At 35.0% G+C, this 18,262-nt stretch overlaps 1 protein-coding gene across 1 annotated transcript in view; it reads left to right on the plus strand.

Moving 5' to 3' along the window:
• Positions 1-18,262, plus strand: part of LOC120625535 (elongation of very long chain fatty acids protein AAEL008004-like) — a 62,569-nt gene that overhangs the window by 39,716 nt on the left and 4,591 nt on the right. Inside the window, exons 2-4 of the mRNA XM_039892581.1 lie at positions 4,917-4,982; positions 14,511-14,701; positions 17,986-18,066. Coding sequence (XP_039748515.1) covers positions 4,917-4,982; positions 14,511-14,701; positions 17,986-18,066 — 338 coding nt within the window. The remainder of the gene's footprint in view (positions 1-4,916; positions 4,983-14,510; positions 14,702-17,985; positions 18,067-18,262) is intronic.

Here is an 18,262-nt window from a genome sequence, read left to right on the forward strand (position 1 = left end):
TATAGTGACCGACATAGCCCAAAGAATAAGAAGGTTGAATGCCAGTGGGCGGGCAATGTCTGTAGAACCGATGGTAGTTGGGGCAGACATGTTCTGGAGTGGAGACCGCGGACAATAAGGCACAGTATGGGACGACCTCCAGCCCGTTGAATAGATTTTAAAAGGAAGCTGGAACGGTTGGATGAGAAAAGCGGAGGACTATGTTCAACAATGGTCGCTTATAAGCTAATGATTCTATGAGCTCACTGCAGAAGTAAATAAATAGGGATAAAGTACATGATATACCTATTTAAAAAAAATTAAGCTTAATTTGCTATACAGTAAATATATTATATTGTTAAAAATAATTGTCACCTAACAATTATACTTAACAATATAAATCTTAAAGTCAAAATCTCTTGAGGATGCTCCGGTATCGGAGCGAAACGTGCGTAGAGCGTACATTTCCAAAGATCTGTTTGGTGTGGAATATAAGGATTGAAGAAATTATAAATTACACCATACAGATTCTCCTGCCTTTCGCGATGTATAGAAAACTAAGCTTCATTTTTATAATACATCATGGATTTACGCAAAGTAACGCCTGCTTCTATCCAATACACGTGAATAAAACCTAAACACGTCGATTCAACAAAAATTAAAACTTTAAAGTCGCCTTGAAATGTCCTAATTTTGTGTATATGTTGGTATACGCCAAAGCAAACGTAGGTGTTTATACATATGTCCTTGAGTTTGGTAGTGCAAACCTTTGTTTAGAGTTTGTTGCCAAAGCCATATAAAATTGCGGATGCAAAGATACGACACCTAATTTATGAAACACTATCTGTTCCCCGCGGTTTCACCCAATAATAACACTTTTTTTTCGTTTCACCTAATATAAGAACTTTTGAAACGTCAAGTATGTCTGTTTGACTTCTGTTCTTCTTCTGTTCTCTTTGTTCTGACTTTACCACCGGTTCGGAAGGCAGTTTCTACCGAGAAGAAGCCGGCAAGGCACTCAGCGCTCCGCATTCTCCGCATTCCAAGATCCCAGTTAGCCTATATTACTCTCTGGAAAACCATATAATATTAATGTCATAAAATGTATAAAATCAGAAACAAAATAAAGGATTTGTTTATGGAGTTGTTAATTGCACTACGAACATTAGCACCTTTTAACACGGTTTATTTATTAGCATATCCTCTACCTACCTACATGTGAATGCAACACATTGTACGATATAACGTTTTTTTTACAAAATTAAAGTCTGCATAAACTGCAGCTGCTGCTGCTGAAGTTTATCCCAGAATGCAGTAGATAATCGATTTGTTGAGAACCATTAAGCAGCGACCTCGTACCAAAGTCATAGTCAAAGTCAAAAATTTATTTATTCAAGTAGGTATTGGATAGAAGCAGGCGTCACTTTGCGGAATTCCATGATCTTTTATAAAAATTAAGCTTAATTTGCTATACCTACTCCGCGAAAAGCAGGAGAATCTGTATGGTGTAATTTATAATTTCTTCAATCCTTATATTCCACACCAAACAGATCTTCGGCAATGTACCCTACACGCACGTTTCACTCTGAAACCGAAGCATCCTCAGGAGATGTTTATACAACCAATGAATAATTGTTCAAGAATTTATAAGCCACAGAATGTATAACCATGCAGATCTTCGACAATGTACCCTCTACGTACGTTTCGCTCCGAAACCGGAGCATCCTTAGGAGATGGTGATCAAACTAATGAATACTTGTTAAACTAAAACGTCGTTTTATCCGTGTTTTAAGGAAATTAAAACTGCAGCGATATCATACAAATATAGAATACGAAAGTATATTTCACCACCATAAGTTTTAGTAGCTCAGGTGGGATATCAGACGGTTCCGAAACCAGAAGACCCCGGTTTGAGTCGAGATGATTATTTTTTCCCCGTTTTTACGCTCGGTATTTTTATTTTTATTAAATAAATAAACCTACCAAACACGGGATCAGGTACTGTTTATTTTTTTATCAATGTATTTATATGGTAACTTTTACCCATCTAAATTATAATTTAACAGAATAATTAAAATACAGTAATAATCAAAATATAAAAGTTACATTACATTAAAAAGAACCAATTAACTAAATGAAGCCAGTTTTAATGTTAATGCCATAACCTTCTGAAAAATCACGACAGCGTCTGTCGCAATTACTAACGACTCATTAGATAAATGGCGGGAATCTTGCGGCCGTTGCACAAAAGAGAAAGCAATTTAAGTCGCGCGAATCTGAAGGATAATTATATATTTTTTTCGCAATTCACTAATTCACTTTAATTAACTTTAATATCAATATGTTTTTTTAATGCCAGTTCCCTTATGACGGCAGCCGCGTAAATTTGTCTCACCTTTCGATTGAGAAAGCCAATGTCTTAAAAGGTTTCAATGTCCTTGACATAACTCGTACTCTTTCTTTGTGTAAACGTAAGTGGCTCAATTTTTTTTTTTACAACGGTTTTACACGTTTTCTGTTACAAGTTTATATTGTGCTAGCTATATGGAATTACATATAGCGCGCTATTTTGGCGCAGTTTATGGATTTATCGTATCATAAAATTATTAGAGATTTATTTATTATGAGAATCTAATATAAAGATATAAAAAATTAAAATGTTTGCGCCTGGTCGCTATTTTAATGTTATTTTTAGAAACTATTGGTAAAAAATTAATCGATTTAGGTTTTCGGTGATAAATATAAAGTTCAAGGCTTATTTCTTAAAATAACAACTTATGGTGCGTTGACGAGAGTAGATGCGTAATATCAAAGGTCATTCGTGTTTGCCTTTGTGTTTTTAGTGCGTTAACTTAAAATAAGGTAATAATTATATATTATTTAAATTAAAACATTAATAAAATTTGTTCATTTTATTTTTTGCCTTAACATTTTAATCTCTTGCATTAATATTTATTTAAATAATGATGGCTCAATTATTATTCTTTCCATAAATTTTTAACAACGCATGTGTTTACAAAATAATCAGGTGGTGCATTGAAAATTGTTAAAATTTAAAAGAGATAGGTTTAATTATTTAGTTTTGATATAAAATTACAGATGATAAATGTTACTTTAAACAATATAATAACTATACATCTGTTGAAGGATATATTTTATAAAGAATCACCCTATAAAAATATTGAATCAACAGAACCATATTTATTGTTCCATACAAACTAATTCAAAATATTCCAAGTGTTTGTTACAACCCTATTGAAGATAAAAGAACGACACGCGCATATTACCTACGCTACGCGACACGTACCTAATAAAGTTCTAGGACTCACTTGATTTTAATTTTGCATGTGATGTTAGGGCTGTACCTGATTTATTTCAATAAAAACTATGGCAGTGTTTTCGATTCCACTGATAAGTCTCAGAGACAGTATATAATGTACCTGTAAAACCTATGAAGTAATATTTCGGCTTTCTTTTCCCATTGGATATTATTTGGGGCTGCGTTAATTAAATTTGTCTTTTTTATTGTAACATTTTAAATTCATGTTTTTATATATATTAAAGAAATTAATTGTCAAAATCACAATTTTTTTTGTATACCTACCTAACGTATAAACAATGTAACCATGTAGTGCATATTATTCAAATTTTTAAGAAAAAACAAAAGATAAACCATTATTATATAATGTATTTTTTAACTTATCTTGTGATGTTTTAAAAACTTCCCTAGCGTAGTGTCAAGTGTGTTCTATCCACGGCATAAGCAATTGGGGAATTTCTGAATTTTCTCTGGTACAGCCGTGGGTAGTTAAAACCCTACCGACGTAGACCGCAAAGTGATTTAGCGTTCCGGTACGTTGTCACGAAGAAATCTATTAGCAGTGTGGGTGTGACATAACTGCCATACCTCTAAAAGGTTGAGCCGCTACCATCTAAGACCGTATCATCACTTAAGTCCAGGTGGTATTGCAATCTATGGCTCACTTGTGAAATAAAATAACGCATGAAATAAATAAAAGCACCCGCAATATATATTGCGGGTGCTTTTATTTATTTAAATTTATTTATTTTATTTATTTAAAACAATTATTTTATTGTATTGTATATACAATACAATAAAATAATTGTTTTATAAATATAACCTAAAATAAACTATTTAAAACTAAATAAAATCTAAAACGTCCTCGAAATCACCGCAGCGAGGCACAGTTCCTAAGATGCTGGCAGCATTGCCCATTTGGAAAATAATAATACAATATATATATTTTCTACAGCTTTTTCTTATCACACCTTTGGTTGTTTTGGAGGAGATCGCTATGTAGCGATAACACCGCCAAATTGTACCTTCCCTCCTTTGTATTTTCCTTTTTTTTCTCCTTTGTGTACAATAAATTTATATTCATTCATTCTTGTACTCAACTATTTTTAATACCTAAAGGTTATATTTGTTTGTAAACATTTCTGTAAATTGTTAAAAACTTATATATTTATGGTAAATACAAACGAGTAATTATAGTATTTTTTGTCTTGGCATTTTTACACGAATAGGTACTTTACTTCTTTTTAATTAATTTCCGTTTTTTGTTTTCTTGAGTTTCCTTGATGATGATTGATGATTATTATAAATTCTTATAAATAATGTTCTGTTTTTGTATTAAATCGTTTTTAAAGAGATAAGAAAACCTAATCATATTTAAATTATTTTCTAACTATTAGTGTAAGTAGGTTCAATAATTTTTAAAAGCTTATAGAACAGTTTTGAATGCAGAAAATTTTAATAGTAAAACTTTTAATGATTTTATTTTGCTAATGATTTTTAATCATTGCTCGGACCGTGGGCAAAGGCTTTATAGAGTCGCTCGCAATTAAATCAGTTCTGTGTTACGCTATATTTATACCTAAAATTACCTAAAAGTATTGTCTTTTTATTGTTTCAGGTGCCTCCTCAAGCTACAACATGTCAATCGTGGATTCCTACAAAAATTTTATGGAGAGGAACAGTGGTGAGTCGAATTTTTGTAACCTAATGTTAGCTTTTATTTCTCGAATGGAAAACTAATTTTATATTTTATAAGCTGATTGCTCTTAATTTATTAGTATTTCTGAAAAATTTTAGGTAATGAATGAAAGGGATAAGATATTTTTATTTATAAAACAAAAATTATTCATTCATTAAATTTTTGTCTCTAGTCAAATATTTATAATTGGCTAGGGCGAATGTCGTCGACGAAAAACACCCACACGTACTCGTACGGATTATTTAAAGCTTTGTTTCTTAATTTCTGCATGTGCTACAGCTGTTAGTACTAGCATTGAATTTAGTAGCATATTTTTTTTTTTGTGCCTGACTAGTTCACATGATTACCACGCGACGGTCACGCTACAAACACGAGAAATAACGCTCTATATCCAATATTATAAAGATCAAGTTTCAGTGCAATAATTTTAGTCGAGTCGGTGTTGAGTTGATATTGTGTGCGAAGGCCAATAGCCTACTTACCGCCCTTGTGCCACAATGTTCTGTTACTGTAAGGGTATGGCCTTAACAGAGCGAATTTTGCAATTTTAATTCGTCTCGCTCGTGCTCTAAATGAGAGTTTCATTAATTCAATAGCTCTGTGGCACGGCTCATCTCATAACATTAGCAGCTAAAATGTAATAAAAATAAAATGAGACAGCCTAGACGTCGCCAACATTATGTAAACAATATGTTAATAGGATTCCCTGTAAAAAAAACTGTAGGTAGGCATATTTATTTTAACGAGCTTTTATTTATGTTACATCATCATCATTAAAGAAGCGGTGATAGAAGAATTGACGCATTGGGAAGAAGCTCGACTTCTCTTTCGGGGGGTCGAGATCGAATCCCAGCACGCACTTTTACTATTCTAAGTTATGTGCGTTTTGAGTAATTAATATATCTTCAACGGTAAAGGAAAACATCGTGAGGAAACCTGCATGCCTGAGAGTTCTACATAATGTTCTCAAAGGTGTGCGGAGTAATAGCCAAGCGATATGAACTACGGTCTTAATCCTTTCTCATTGTGGGAGATCCGTGCTCTGTAGTGGGCCGATAATGGGTTGATATGGATGATGATCATATCAACCAATAGACGTCCACTGCTGGTCTGATGGGCTTTGCCCGTGGCTAGTTACCACCCTACCGACAAAGACGTACGTACCTCTAAAGGATTGTGTGCTTCGAAGTGTTCCGGTGCGATGCCGCGTAGATACAGATTAGGGGTATGACTACCATACTCCTTAACAGGTTAGGCCGCTACCATCTCAGACTGCATCATCACTTACCACCAGGTGAATTTGCACTCATGGGCTAACTTGTACAATAAAAAACAAATTAAAGAATATAATATCTATATTGTATTGACACAGTCAATTATTTCCGTATTAAATAGACAATAGATGGAACTTATGATGCGTATATTTTTTTAAATACATTCATAAACTTAAAACTAAAGCTACAAGAGGTTTAAACGTCCTGTGGCATGCCAATCACACGAAAACTATGTCTACCCATTATCTCGTCCATCGCCATGGAAAAAATGCAAATACGAGAAGAACTAGCTCTTACACGCAGCTTCGTTCGCATGGTTGTTTTTAAAACGCTTTGCTAAGAATAATAAGATACAGAACAGTGGACTATTGAAGGACGCTAATTTTGTTTGCCTTTACAAGAACCTGTTACCTATGTTACGTTCCGCCCTTTTGACTAACTTTATTTCAAAAGCCAAGAAGATTGTTTGTTTATTTCGGGCGTGAAAGATGGATAAACAAACAATCGAACATACAAAAAAAAAGAAATACTAGCTGCGCCCCGTGGTTTTGCCCCCGAAGAATAAGTCGTCTGGGGTGGTTTGGGGCGTTAAGGAAGGAGGATATTTGTTGTAAAATAAGCATGTTTTTTTATAAGCTTACGTTTTATATAAACTTGGAACTTATTAAGAGACATCTCAAGGAATTTATGTGGTAATTTGTTATACTATAACCCTTTAATGAATTAAACCCTCCTTTCAAGTAACTCTATATAGTCGATTGGTTATTTAGTTACGGCGTCAAATAAGAACAGACAAACACACTTGCGCATTTATAATATACCTAGCGGTCCCTCGCGACTACGTCCGATTATAAGTCAACCTTAAAAGAAAGACATACTGCTGTCGCAGACATATTTTTTTTATATTTAAAAGGGAACAAATATGTTCACGATTTTGCCGAAACATTAACCGTTAACGCAGCTGTCTCAAAAGGGAAACCCCGGATTTTGAAACAGTCTTCATTGGTGCTATGCTTCTATTAGTCTTAGCATGCAATATCCAAATAAAATTATAGCCTATATCCTTCCTCCATAAATGGGATTTTGAACACTAAAAGAAGTTTTCAAATCGCACCAGTAGGTAATTCCTGAGATCATCGCCTTCAAGTAAACAAACAAACAAACACTTGAACTTTATATATTAGTAAAATATATAGGATGGATAATGTGTAAATACCTACGTTATTATTATTCAGTATGTGTTGAACTTCACATTTGCAAGAATCGTGATTATTATATAAACGATTTGTAATCAACGCGGTAGGTCTACTAACTCTTTAACTCGAAGTGTTTTCTTAAATTTATGGCTTTATCTTTAGTGTCGTGTGGCGACGACAAAACAACACGGTTGTCACCGCCACTCATTCAGCACGGGTCTCGTACGAGGCGACTAAGGGAATATATCGGAAAACGCCTAAACGCCCTCTGCGCTATTACCAGCTACTGCGATCACCGGCCTGTTTGCCAAGCGTCGAGATGAAAACACTCGAACCTTCCTAATCAGGTTGGGTTCAGGGGCCTAAACTGATTATGTTCGAGTTGTTTTAAACATCTTTTCCGATAGTGACCTGTCATCGCCACACAAAGCGTCTTTCGTTTTTATGAGATGGCTAGTTGGCATCCTAGAACAAAGCGTGTACGTATAATTTTAAAGCACAGCCGAAGTTTTGCATTTTTTTTATTATTTACTAGCGTACCCAGCCCGCTACGCCAGGCTAGATTTTGCTTTATTTTATTTAAACAATAAACTTACATCATTAAATTTGTAATTTAAGTCTCATAATATATTAAATCATTTATTTATCTCCTTATTTATTCTCTTCTATTCTCTTCTCGATCGGGTGAAGATCATTATCTACACCCATGTACACCCAACAATAGAATATCATCATAGTAAATAAAAGCTTTATTTGACAGTTTGACAGTTCAAAAATAGGAGTCCACCACATTTAAGTACTATAGAGGTTATAATATGTGTTTAATTTTGCCCAAACTGTGGTTGGGGATAGAGGACAGAACTCCTCAGCGGACAGCAGCAAACCCCTCATTTAAGGCTTAGCGATTACTATATACGAGATATATACGAGATATATACGAGAACTACAACTAAATTGAATGCCCCATCAAAAACCAAAATCAAACGCAGACGAAGTCGCGGGCAACAGCTAGTGTTATATAAATACAAATTCGCATAACATTTACGCATTATATTAATCTAACACAACCGATACAAATAACGCTGTGAGAGATATATAAAAAAAACAACTCTAATACCCAGGTGCGATTCATCCGGTCAGCGTAGCTATGCTATTAGTCAGATGGTGTCTACAGCGACAAACTTATGACATAGTTTTATTAAATTTATTAAACATACAGAATACAGTCTGAGTACAAACAGCATACTATACCCTAAAGCTAAATTCACATGTAACGCATCAACTTAAATAGACTCATAGAATTTAGAAAGATACCGCTTTATATAATATACATCGCATAAGTAGGTACTAGCTGACCCGTGCAACTTCGTTGCACCAAATCGAATAAAAACGCGAAAACACGAATATTTCCGGTAAGTTACTACCGGAAATATTCGTGTTTTCCGGTAATAACTTACCGAAAATACACGCATAAAATGACATTTTCAAGAAATTAATCCTAGATCGATTTATCGCCCCCGAAACCCCTATACTAAATTTCATGAAAATCGATGGAGCCGATTCCAAGATTCCAATTATATATATACACAGGAATTCCTCGTTCAAAGATATAAGATTCTGAAAATGAATCCAAGCTAGATCGATTAATCGCCCCGGAACCCCCTGTATACTAAATTTCATGAAATCGATTCCGTGATTCCAATTATATATATACAAGAATTGCTCGTTTAAAGATATAAGATATATTTACGAACACATTCGATATAAATTCCGCACAGATGTACATAAGATGTACATAAAACGATGCAATTGTAGGTAAGTTTATATCAATGCAACAAAAACAACTCCAGTTGCAGTAGGTTTAGTCAGACAGACTTACAATGCTATTAGTCACATGGTGTCTATGTCTAGTGGCAAGTTATGACATAATTTTATTGAATGTATCACAGATAAAAAATATTGTCTGCGTGCAAAAACATACTAAACTCCTAATTTAAATTCACATTTAACGCATCAACAGTCTTTATATATTTATTAACATATCCGATATAAATGGCTGTAGGTAAGTTTATTTTAATGCAACAAAAACAATATAAATAACGAAGACAGATACATACATTTAGTCAGAGTTGCCATACTATGAGTCAGATTCCAGTAACAAAATTATGATAGGTATATGATATTGAATGTAGCCAGTCAGCCATAAAAATATAGATAACTTCAAACATACTTAAGCGAAATTCACACAAAACGCATCAAAAAAGATACTCCGAGAACTTTTAAGCAGGGCATTAACCTAACAAAACTAATATGAATAACAAAAATTTGGTTGTATATGGTGCCAACGGAGCACTGTCAGGCATGCGGTTGCGGATTCTATCTGCATTTCAATGCGCAAACTCGAAATAATAGAATACACTTTTAAATAGCACACGAATCAAAAGTACATAAAAAAACAGAAAAAAACAACATGGAGAATTCTTTCAGGCAACGCCAGTGACGTAAAGAACCCAAGTAATAAGAAGACTAAATAAATTTACTTAATATAAATATACTAGGATAATAAATACATCACCATCTAGCGCTAAAGTAAGCGTAGCTTGTGTTTTGGGTACTAATATAGCTGATGAATATGTTTATGTATATAATACACATAAATACTTATAATATACAAATAAACACCCAGACATTGAAAAACATTCACGCTCATCTCTCAATAATTTTTCAAGTTGTGGGAATCGAACCCATGGCCTTAGATGTAGAAAGCAGGGTCGCTGCCCACTGCGCCAACCGGCTGTCAAGACTATCTTCTAATGTTAAAAGTATAGACTAGTGCAATATATCTTGCAGTGCGGTTGCGGCAGCGTATTCTGTATGCGATTAGCTTTATTTCTACGCGCTTTACGCATACATATTATATTATTTATTAAAACAGCCATTTGGTCCTTCCGCGTTTATGACGTTGCTCATTTTCAGAATGGTTTGTTTACTTCGTAAAGATTTATTCTATTTATAAAACCTATTTTAATTTTATTCTATTTTATTCTATGATAATTATTGGAATATACAACAGCTAGTATTGACTAGCTGTCGCCCGCGATTTCGACCGAGTTTTCTTTCGGATTTCCAAATCCTGCGGAAACTATTTGCAAAGAATGTAAAATATTGATGTTGGAAAAGAACAACTGCTGAGTTTGAAGAGCATTGCTTTCTAACGGGCATGATTGTCGTCAAACGCTGGCCTATCGTTAATAAAAAAAAAAAAAAAAACACTCACCACGCTGTTTCAATACGAGTTGTTGGGCTTTAACGGTTATAATGCCGTCATGTTGGTCATAAAAACCGAGATCAATGGCTCTACGAGGCACGCGTGAAAACTGGCAATTTCCTAACTATTTGACCCACGAATTGAGCCTTGGATTTCGAGATTCGAGACTTGAAGTCGCTCACCACTAAACCAAAGTTATTCGAGTACTTCCTTATCTGCTTGTAGACATATTTGCAATGCAAAATAAACAGTAACGAAAATAAATGCCCCGTTATTCTATAAGTGGTGAGCAGTGTGCTACGTAAAATTTAAATTGTAATTTATATTATATAGTGTTCAAAATGTATATTGTTGATGTTGGAAAAAAACAACTCCTTAGTTTCTTGCCGGCTTCTTCTCAGTAGAATCTGCCGTAGAGTAGACAGATTTGACACTTCAAAATGGCTCATTGATAACGACTAAGACACCGGGAGGTATCATTGCATCTCTCGAATCCATACAACACTGAAGTGTATCGAAAATGCACTCAACGTCATGAGCATTGGTTCTGAATCATATATAATTTGAATTACTTCTTCAAAACTTTTTATTAAAGAAATAATAATTATTAAAGTAAAAATCCTAATCAATTAACTAAAATATCTGGAAATATTAATTTATAGTTATCAGAGGTTTAATTATTTAGCCACTTTATAAAATTACTGTCATGTATATATTAGGTCTACTTGAAAGGAATGAATTTCTAATTTAATAGAGATAATCCGAAACATCTTAGGTAGTGTTGTGTATGTTGTGTTTTCTTCAGTACTTCTTTAAGAAATCCCCAGTACTAGTACCAGGATAACAGCTGCTAACTGGCTTACCTATAAGAGCATAATAAACCGTGGTCTTGATTGAAGTGAAAACTTCTTTAGCAGCCTTTAGCGATTTTAGGTAGCGGAAAGACTTATGGGTCACCGATGACCATGCTCGTGACATATTGCGCCAGACTAGTGACGAGTGAGATCTGCTTGTTTACACTAATACATTGTGTATATTTGACTCTTTTGATGGGTATAATCTTGTGATAATACGTCACCGACATTCAGTCACAGATTTAAGCGTAGTTTAAGCCATTGTTTCCACAATTAAAGCAATTATCAATCAATTAATTACCTACTTTTTAATATACCTACTTATATATTTATTTCAAAATCAAAGTTGAATATTTCTTAATTCAAATACGAGTTCATTGATTTAATATGTTACTTCTTCCTGAGTACTGAACTGATATGTATGAAACGCACTGTAGGCATGAATATATTAACATATAAGCTCACTGTTCAAATAAATCCAAAAAAGGCTTTTGATTCTTAAATTATGAAGAAAAATAAAAATCAAAAAAGTATTTACTGCCGAAGAACAGTTATTCTATTATTTTCTGTTCTACCTTTTGTTTTTATCATTGTAAATATAATAAAGTAATATTAAGAGCCTTGAAGCAGAATGGAGGGACCTAAATAGTAGGATATTGAGACGCAGACATTGATGTAAAGAATTAGCAGTTCGTGTAAAAAGTGTAAAGTGTGTAAATATATCGAGCATATACGAATTACAAATGATTGTTTCACGTGTTACGCAAACTGTCATTACAGTCTATACAATATATTCACACGGCGGGGGCAAGCGATTGCATTCTTAATTTGGTTAATTTATCTCTGTGAAACGGATGCGTTTCGCAAGCTGTCATTTTAATTCCACAGTTAGCAAGCGCGTTCACGTTGCTATTCAACTTGTTTGCGACGGAAATACGATGAATGTGTATTCAGCGTTTAGGAATAAGTACGTATGGACGCACTGTGGGGTCCCAAGGGGGGGCAAATGGAGACCTCGCAGGACCCACCAGGAGGAACGTAATCAAGTGGTCAACAACGAGAAACCAGCGGCCTAGGATCGTTAGTTTTGAAAGTCAATACAAAAGACTTATGTCCAGTAGTGTACATGTCTCGATTGAGGTGATCATAGCTCAGTGGGAGCTCGACCTCACTTCCGGGGGGCCGAGTTCGAATCCCAGCACGCGCCTCCAACTTTTCTAAGTTATGTGTGTTTTAACTAATTAAAATATCACTCGCTTCAACGGTGAAGGAAAACATCGTGAGGAAACCTGCATGCCTGAGAGTCCTTCATAATATTATAAGGTGTGTGGAGTCCATCAATCCACACTGGGCCAGCGTTGTGGACTACAGCCTTAACCCCTTCTCATTGTGGGAGGAGCCCCGTGCCCTGTAGTGGGAGTAACTCAGATTTTTTTCTGACGGAAGTAACGCTTACGTCACGTCTGACAACGTCTTGTGTAGTAGTAGTAGTAGTAATTATGTTTTTAATATTCAGGACCATAAACTTTTTATATCTTCATTTTAATCCGTGACCTCATTTGATCTTAAATGTTATCACCTGGTAATATTAGCATGCGAAAAAAAGCAGTGACAACTTAATGTTTGACGCTGCTTTACTATAAACACTTTGTACAGTCATTTCGCTTGAGGCATTCAGAATATGTGAATGCACATAACCTTTTTTTTTTGTTTTGTGTAGATTTTTAGGTAGTAGAGCTTTTTGTGACAGAGCTCATCTGGGGAAGTACTATTGCCATGTTTATTTCTGCCGCTAAGCAGATTTCTGTGTTTTAAATTCAAAAATTCATTTATTTCAAGTAGGCCTAATATAAGCACTTTTGAAACGTCAAGTCTGTCTGTGTGTAGTGACTCTACCACCGGTTCGGAAAGCAGATTCTACCGAGAAGAAGCCGGCAAGTAACTCAGCAGTTGCTCTTTTCCAACATTAACAATTTACATTTTACATTTCAAAATTCATTTTTCTATCTTGTGAGAGATGAAAGCGGAGCCGGATGCTTCCAAGCAACCTTGTCATTAAGAAATTCATCAATTGTATAGTAACCTCGCTGTAATATAGTATTTTAACATATTCTTTAAACTTATGCATTGGTAGGTCCAAAGTTTCCGCACCTTCTGCACTTTTCGCAGACGATATGCAGATGTCACTAATTTATGACCGTTTCTTGTAAGTCGACTTTTTATATAGTTGAGGTCTGAAAGGCATGGTCGACGGTGCCTGCCTCAGGGTAATGAACCCAGTGCGGCCCTATGGAGGATGTGTTCCTTGCCTGCGAAGGGTTGCTATGTTTCTAGAAGATGGCTTTCCGCTTACCACTAGTTGCGCCAACTGCTTGATCCTGCAATTATTAAATAAAACATTCATGTTCATCACAACACAAACATTTTCCAGTTGTGGGAATCGAACCCACGGCCACGACTCAGAAAGCAGGTTCGCTGCCCACTGCGCCAGTCGGCCGTCAAACCCCATTTGAAAAATATCGGCCAAGCGGTCATGGTGCAGTGGTTAGGAGCTCCTCCTCTAACTTGTTTAAGTTGCGTTTCAAGTTATATAACAATATCACTTGCTTCGACGGTGAAGGAAAACATCGTGAGGAAACCTGCATGCCTGAGAGTTCCATATACTGTTCCCAAAGGTAACAATCCGCACTGGGCCAGCGTTGTGGACTAAGGCTTTCTTATTGTAGGAGGAGACCCGTGCCCAGTAGTGGATCAGTTAATGGGTCGATATGATGATGAAAATATCGGTTGCAAATTTCCTTCTCCTAACTATCGCTTTAAAATAGTAACTATTTACGTGAAATAATTAACTACAAGTGATCGTCGGGTGTTGTTTTTTGGGCTGCTATATTATTCTAACGCACATGTTTTGTATATTACAGATCCTAGGACAGAGAACTGGTGGCTCATGTCAGGACCCGGTCCTCTCCTCACACTCCTGGTGTCGTACCTGTACTTCTGCACGTCCGTTGGGCCGCGGTACATGAGGGACCGGAAACCGTTCTGCTTGAAAAATACCATTATTGCCTACAACATATCACAGATACTCATGAGCATATTCTTAGTATATGAGGTGAGATATATTTTTTTTTGGGGATTGAACTCTTCCCCCCTAAAAGGGAGGCTGAAGTCTTGTCCACTTTCCCCGCTTACAAATTAAATGCCACTAAAATAACAGGGGACGATGGCTTTATAAATATATATAAACATAGATATATTTTGCAAAGTGTTCTTAAACTATATATCTCGTGCGTTTTGTAGGTGCCGTTAATCGATTAATCTTTTGAAATTGTAATATTTTAGCATATCCGGTTCAAAAACTTGTTATTTTCTTTAAATTGATTTGCGTCACGATTGTTTTTTCGTATACCTTCTCTCATATATCATCATCTCAAATGAAATAAAAAAAATAAAATGTGCGCTCGGTTTTACCAAAAATGATAAGGCCAGCTATACACTAGAACTGGGCGAGTTTTCAGTACCGGCGGCAAAACGGTGCCTGCTATTCGGTTTGTGGCAAGTGGGTTAAGAACTTCGCTATCCTGTACCTCCGTCACATTTACCACGGAACAGTACGTGGTAGTAAAGCTTTTTGTAACATATTTCCGCCGCCAAGCAGCATAGTTATGTTGCTATGCTACGTTAATAATAATAATAATTAATAATAAAAATCCTTTATTGCCATACACTATTGTTAATACAAGATTAATAACTAAAAGAATCATCAATTAATATTAACAATATGGCAAATGGCCGCAAACTCAGCCTTATGCTGTGCATTAGCAACAATGCTCAGCGCTGATTTTCAGTCTGCACCAGTATCAGACTGAGCAAACAACCGCGACGCCCGAGTAAATTTAAGAAAGAAATTTTAATTAAAAAAAAAATCCAAATAAACTGTAAAAGAGAGCCAATAAAACTAAAACTAACACAAACTTAAATTAAACAAGTAGGTAAATAAAAGTAATTAAAGAAAATAAAATGAAATTGTAGAAAAAACAAAAAATAAATACATAATTATTCCAAACAGTACTCATTTTGCATAGACAAATCTCGCTGCTTCAATTTGTAAGCTAAGGTATAAATTTTGTTCTGGCCTGAAGGGTTTTTGCCGAAGTTATATATAACATCGGCAATATAACATATGCCTATAGGCACATGAGGGTTATCTTTCGCCTCACTTTTATGGACTTACAGTGTCTTACATGACTGTGATACATTTATGGACGATGGTTTATAGGCGGTGGTTTTCCACTGTTTGACGGAGGAAATAAGAATGGCGGGCTCAAAACTCGGACTCGAAAACTGTACTACTATTAGTAGCTCACAATTATTATATCTTACAATTGTAAGATCAAGTCAATAAGCTTGAATTCACGCAAAATAAATTAAATTGATTTTGCTAAAAACTTTGTGAAATTATTATAATATGGAGTATAGAAAGTTCGGGACTTCCCAGCAAAATTAATATAAATAAGGACTTTTGGTCACTGCCCAGCTGCCACATCAACTTGAAGTGGATAGGCAGCCTTATCCTTTTACATCATTGATATACAAATTATGGTAATACGTTCATTTTATTGTCCGGTTCAGGTCCCCCATTTTGAATCAGGCATTTAATTATATTATGCCTGTTTTAAAATATGTATGTTTAGGTTTATCTTCATATTTATTTTCCGGAATGGGTCTTTTCAAAGTTATCATGTTATTTCCGAACTAGCTCATTTTTTTCATTAATCCTTATAATATGTGAAAATGTTGATGTTTGTTACAAAATGGAAAAGAACACCTTTTATCCCGATTCCTTAAGTAGTTACCGAGGAAAATTTGAAAGATGTTAACGAGCGAAGCTTTAGACCCAATTCTGAAGTCCAGGCAGACGAAGACGCGGGCAAAAGCTAATTAATTATAAAGACATAAAACTGTCTGAAAGTGACTGGATTAGTTCGCATAATTTGCAATATACTAAGGCATTATAACTAAATTTTATTTATTTTGTTTCACGCAATTAAATAGGTATCGTATATCTCTATATTATATTATTACAGAAATCTGTTTATTTGTCGTACTGCATCAAATTTCCCCCTAAAAAAACAAAGTTAATATTTACATAATAAATTAAATTTTATAATTATACCTAATACATACATTTTAAATTCATTTAAAAAGATCCATCAAGATTTGAACCTGCATGTTAATAACAGGTAATTTTAAAGAGTAGTTTTATTTAAAGTACTAATTCCAAACAAAATAATTATACGATATGCTGTAAAAGAAAAAATAAAGACATAGAGATTTAAATTATGAAGATAATAATATAACTCGACGGAAAATAAATTATAATAACCCAGCAAAAAAACTAGTTATTTTATACAATGTAAGAGCGCTATAAATATTACCCTTCTTCAGATATAGCAAAGGTTTCTCTAGAGTTCTAATTCCAAGTAAAAACATAAGTTTATTTTAATTTTTATTTATCCTACTATGGAAAGTGGCTCGTAATGTTCTTTTTTTAATTTATTCCATTACTTGTAAGCACAATTAGTGTAAGTAAGGCAATTTAGCTAGTTAAATAGCCTTTTTACCCACCTTCAGATAAAGCAAAAATTTTTCTTCAGTTCCAACTCCATAATAATTACCGGCCTACTACGAGACACGGGTCTCTTCTCAGAATGAAAGAGCTTAGGCCGTAATCCATCAGGCTGGACAAGTGCTGATTATACTGACTTATGATACTTCGCACAACTTTAAGAACGTTATGGGGAATTTTTTTTCATTGTAAAGTCAACATCTCCTGAGGATGCTCGGTTTCGGGGCGAAACGTGCGTAGAGGGTACATTGCCGAAGATCTGTTTGGTGTGGAGTATAAGGATTGAAGAAATTATAAATTACACCATACAGATTCTCCTGCTTTTCGCGGACTATAGAGAATTAAGCTTAATTTTCATAATATGACAATGTAAGGAAGGTGACATCGTAAGGACACTTCTCATCTGTAGAATATGTTCTTCGAAGAAGTTGTTTAGTAACTACAAACTGACTGATCTAGTAGTTTAAATGTGTCCTTAAAGAAGCTTTATAAATAAAAACCATCATCTTCATCTTCATCATATCAACCCATTTCCGGCCCACTACTGGGCACGGATTTGGTGAACTCCACACGTTTAAGAACATTATGGAGAGCTCTAAGGCATGCTGGTTTCCACACGATGTTTTTCTTTAACGTACACCTACAACCCACATAACTTTAAAAAATTTGTATGCGTGCTGGGATTCGAACACCGATGCCTTTACCACTAGGCTATCACCACTTCAAAAATAATATAAAGGATAAAACCAATGCTTTTTCTGTTCCAGGGCTTAGTTTCGGGATGGTGGAGCGACTACAATTTTTCTTGTCAACCAGTGGATTATTCGGACGACCCAAAAGCCAATCGGGTAAGAAATTATTAATTGTATAGCCATAATCATTATCAGTCCATTACCGGCACATTACAGGCATGGGTCTCCTGGGGGTTTAGGCCATAGTCCACCACGCTGGCCTAGTACGGATTGGTGGACTTCACACGACTTTGAGAACATGAAGAACTCTCAGGCACGCAGGTTTACCGCATACAACTTAGAAAAGTTAGAA

Source organism: Pararge aegeria, chromosome 8, assembly GCF_905163445.1.
Source record: "Pararge aegeria chromosome 8, ilParAegt1.1, whole genome shotgun sequence".
Taxonomy (NCBI): Eukaryota; Metazoa; Arthropoda; class Insecta; order Lepidoptera; family Nymphalidae; genus Pararge; species Pararge aegeria.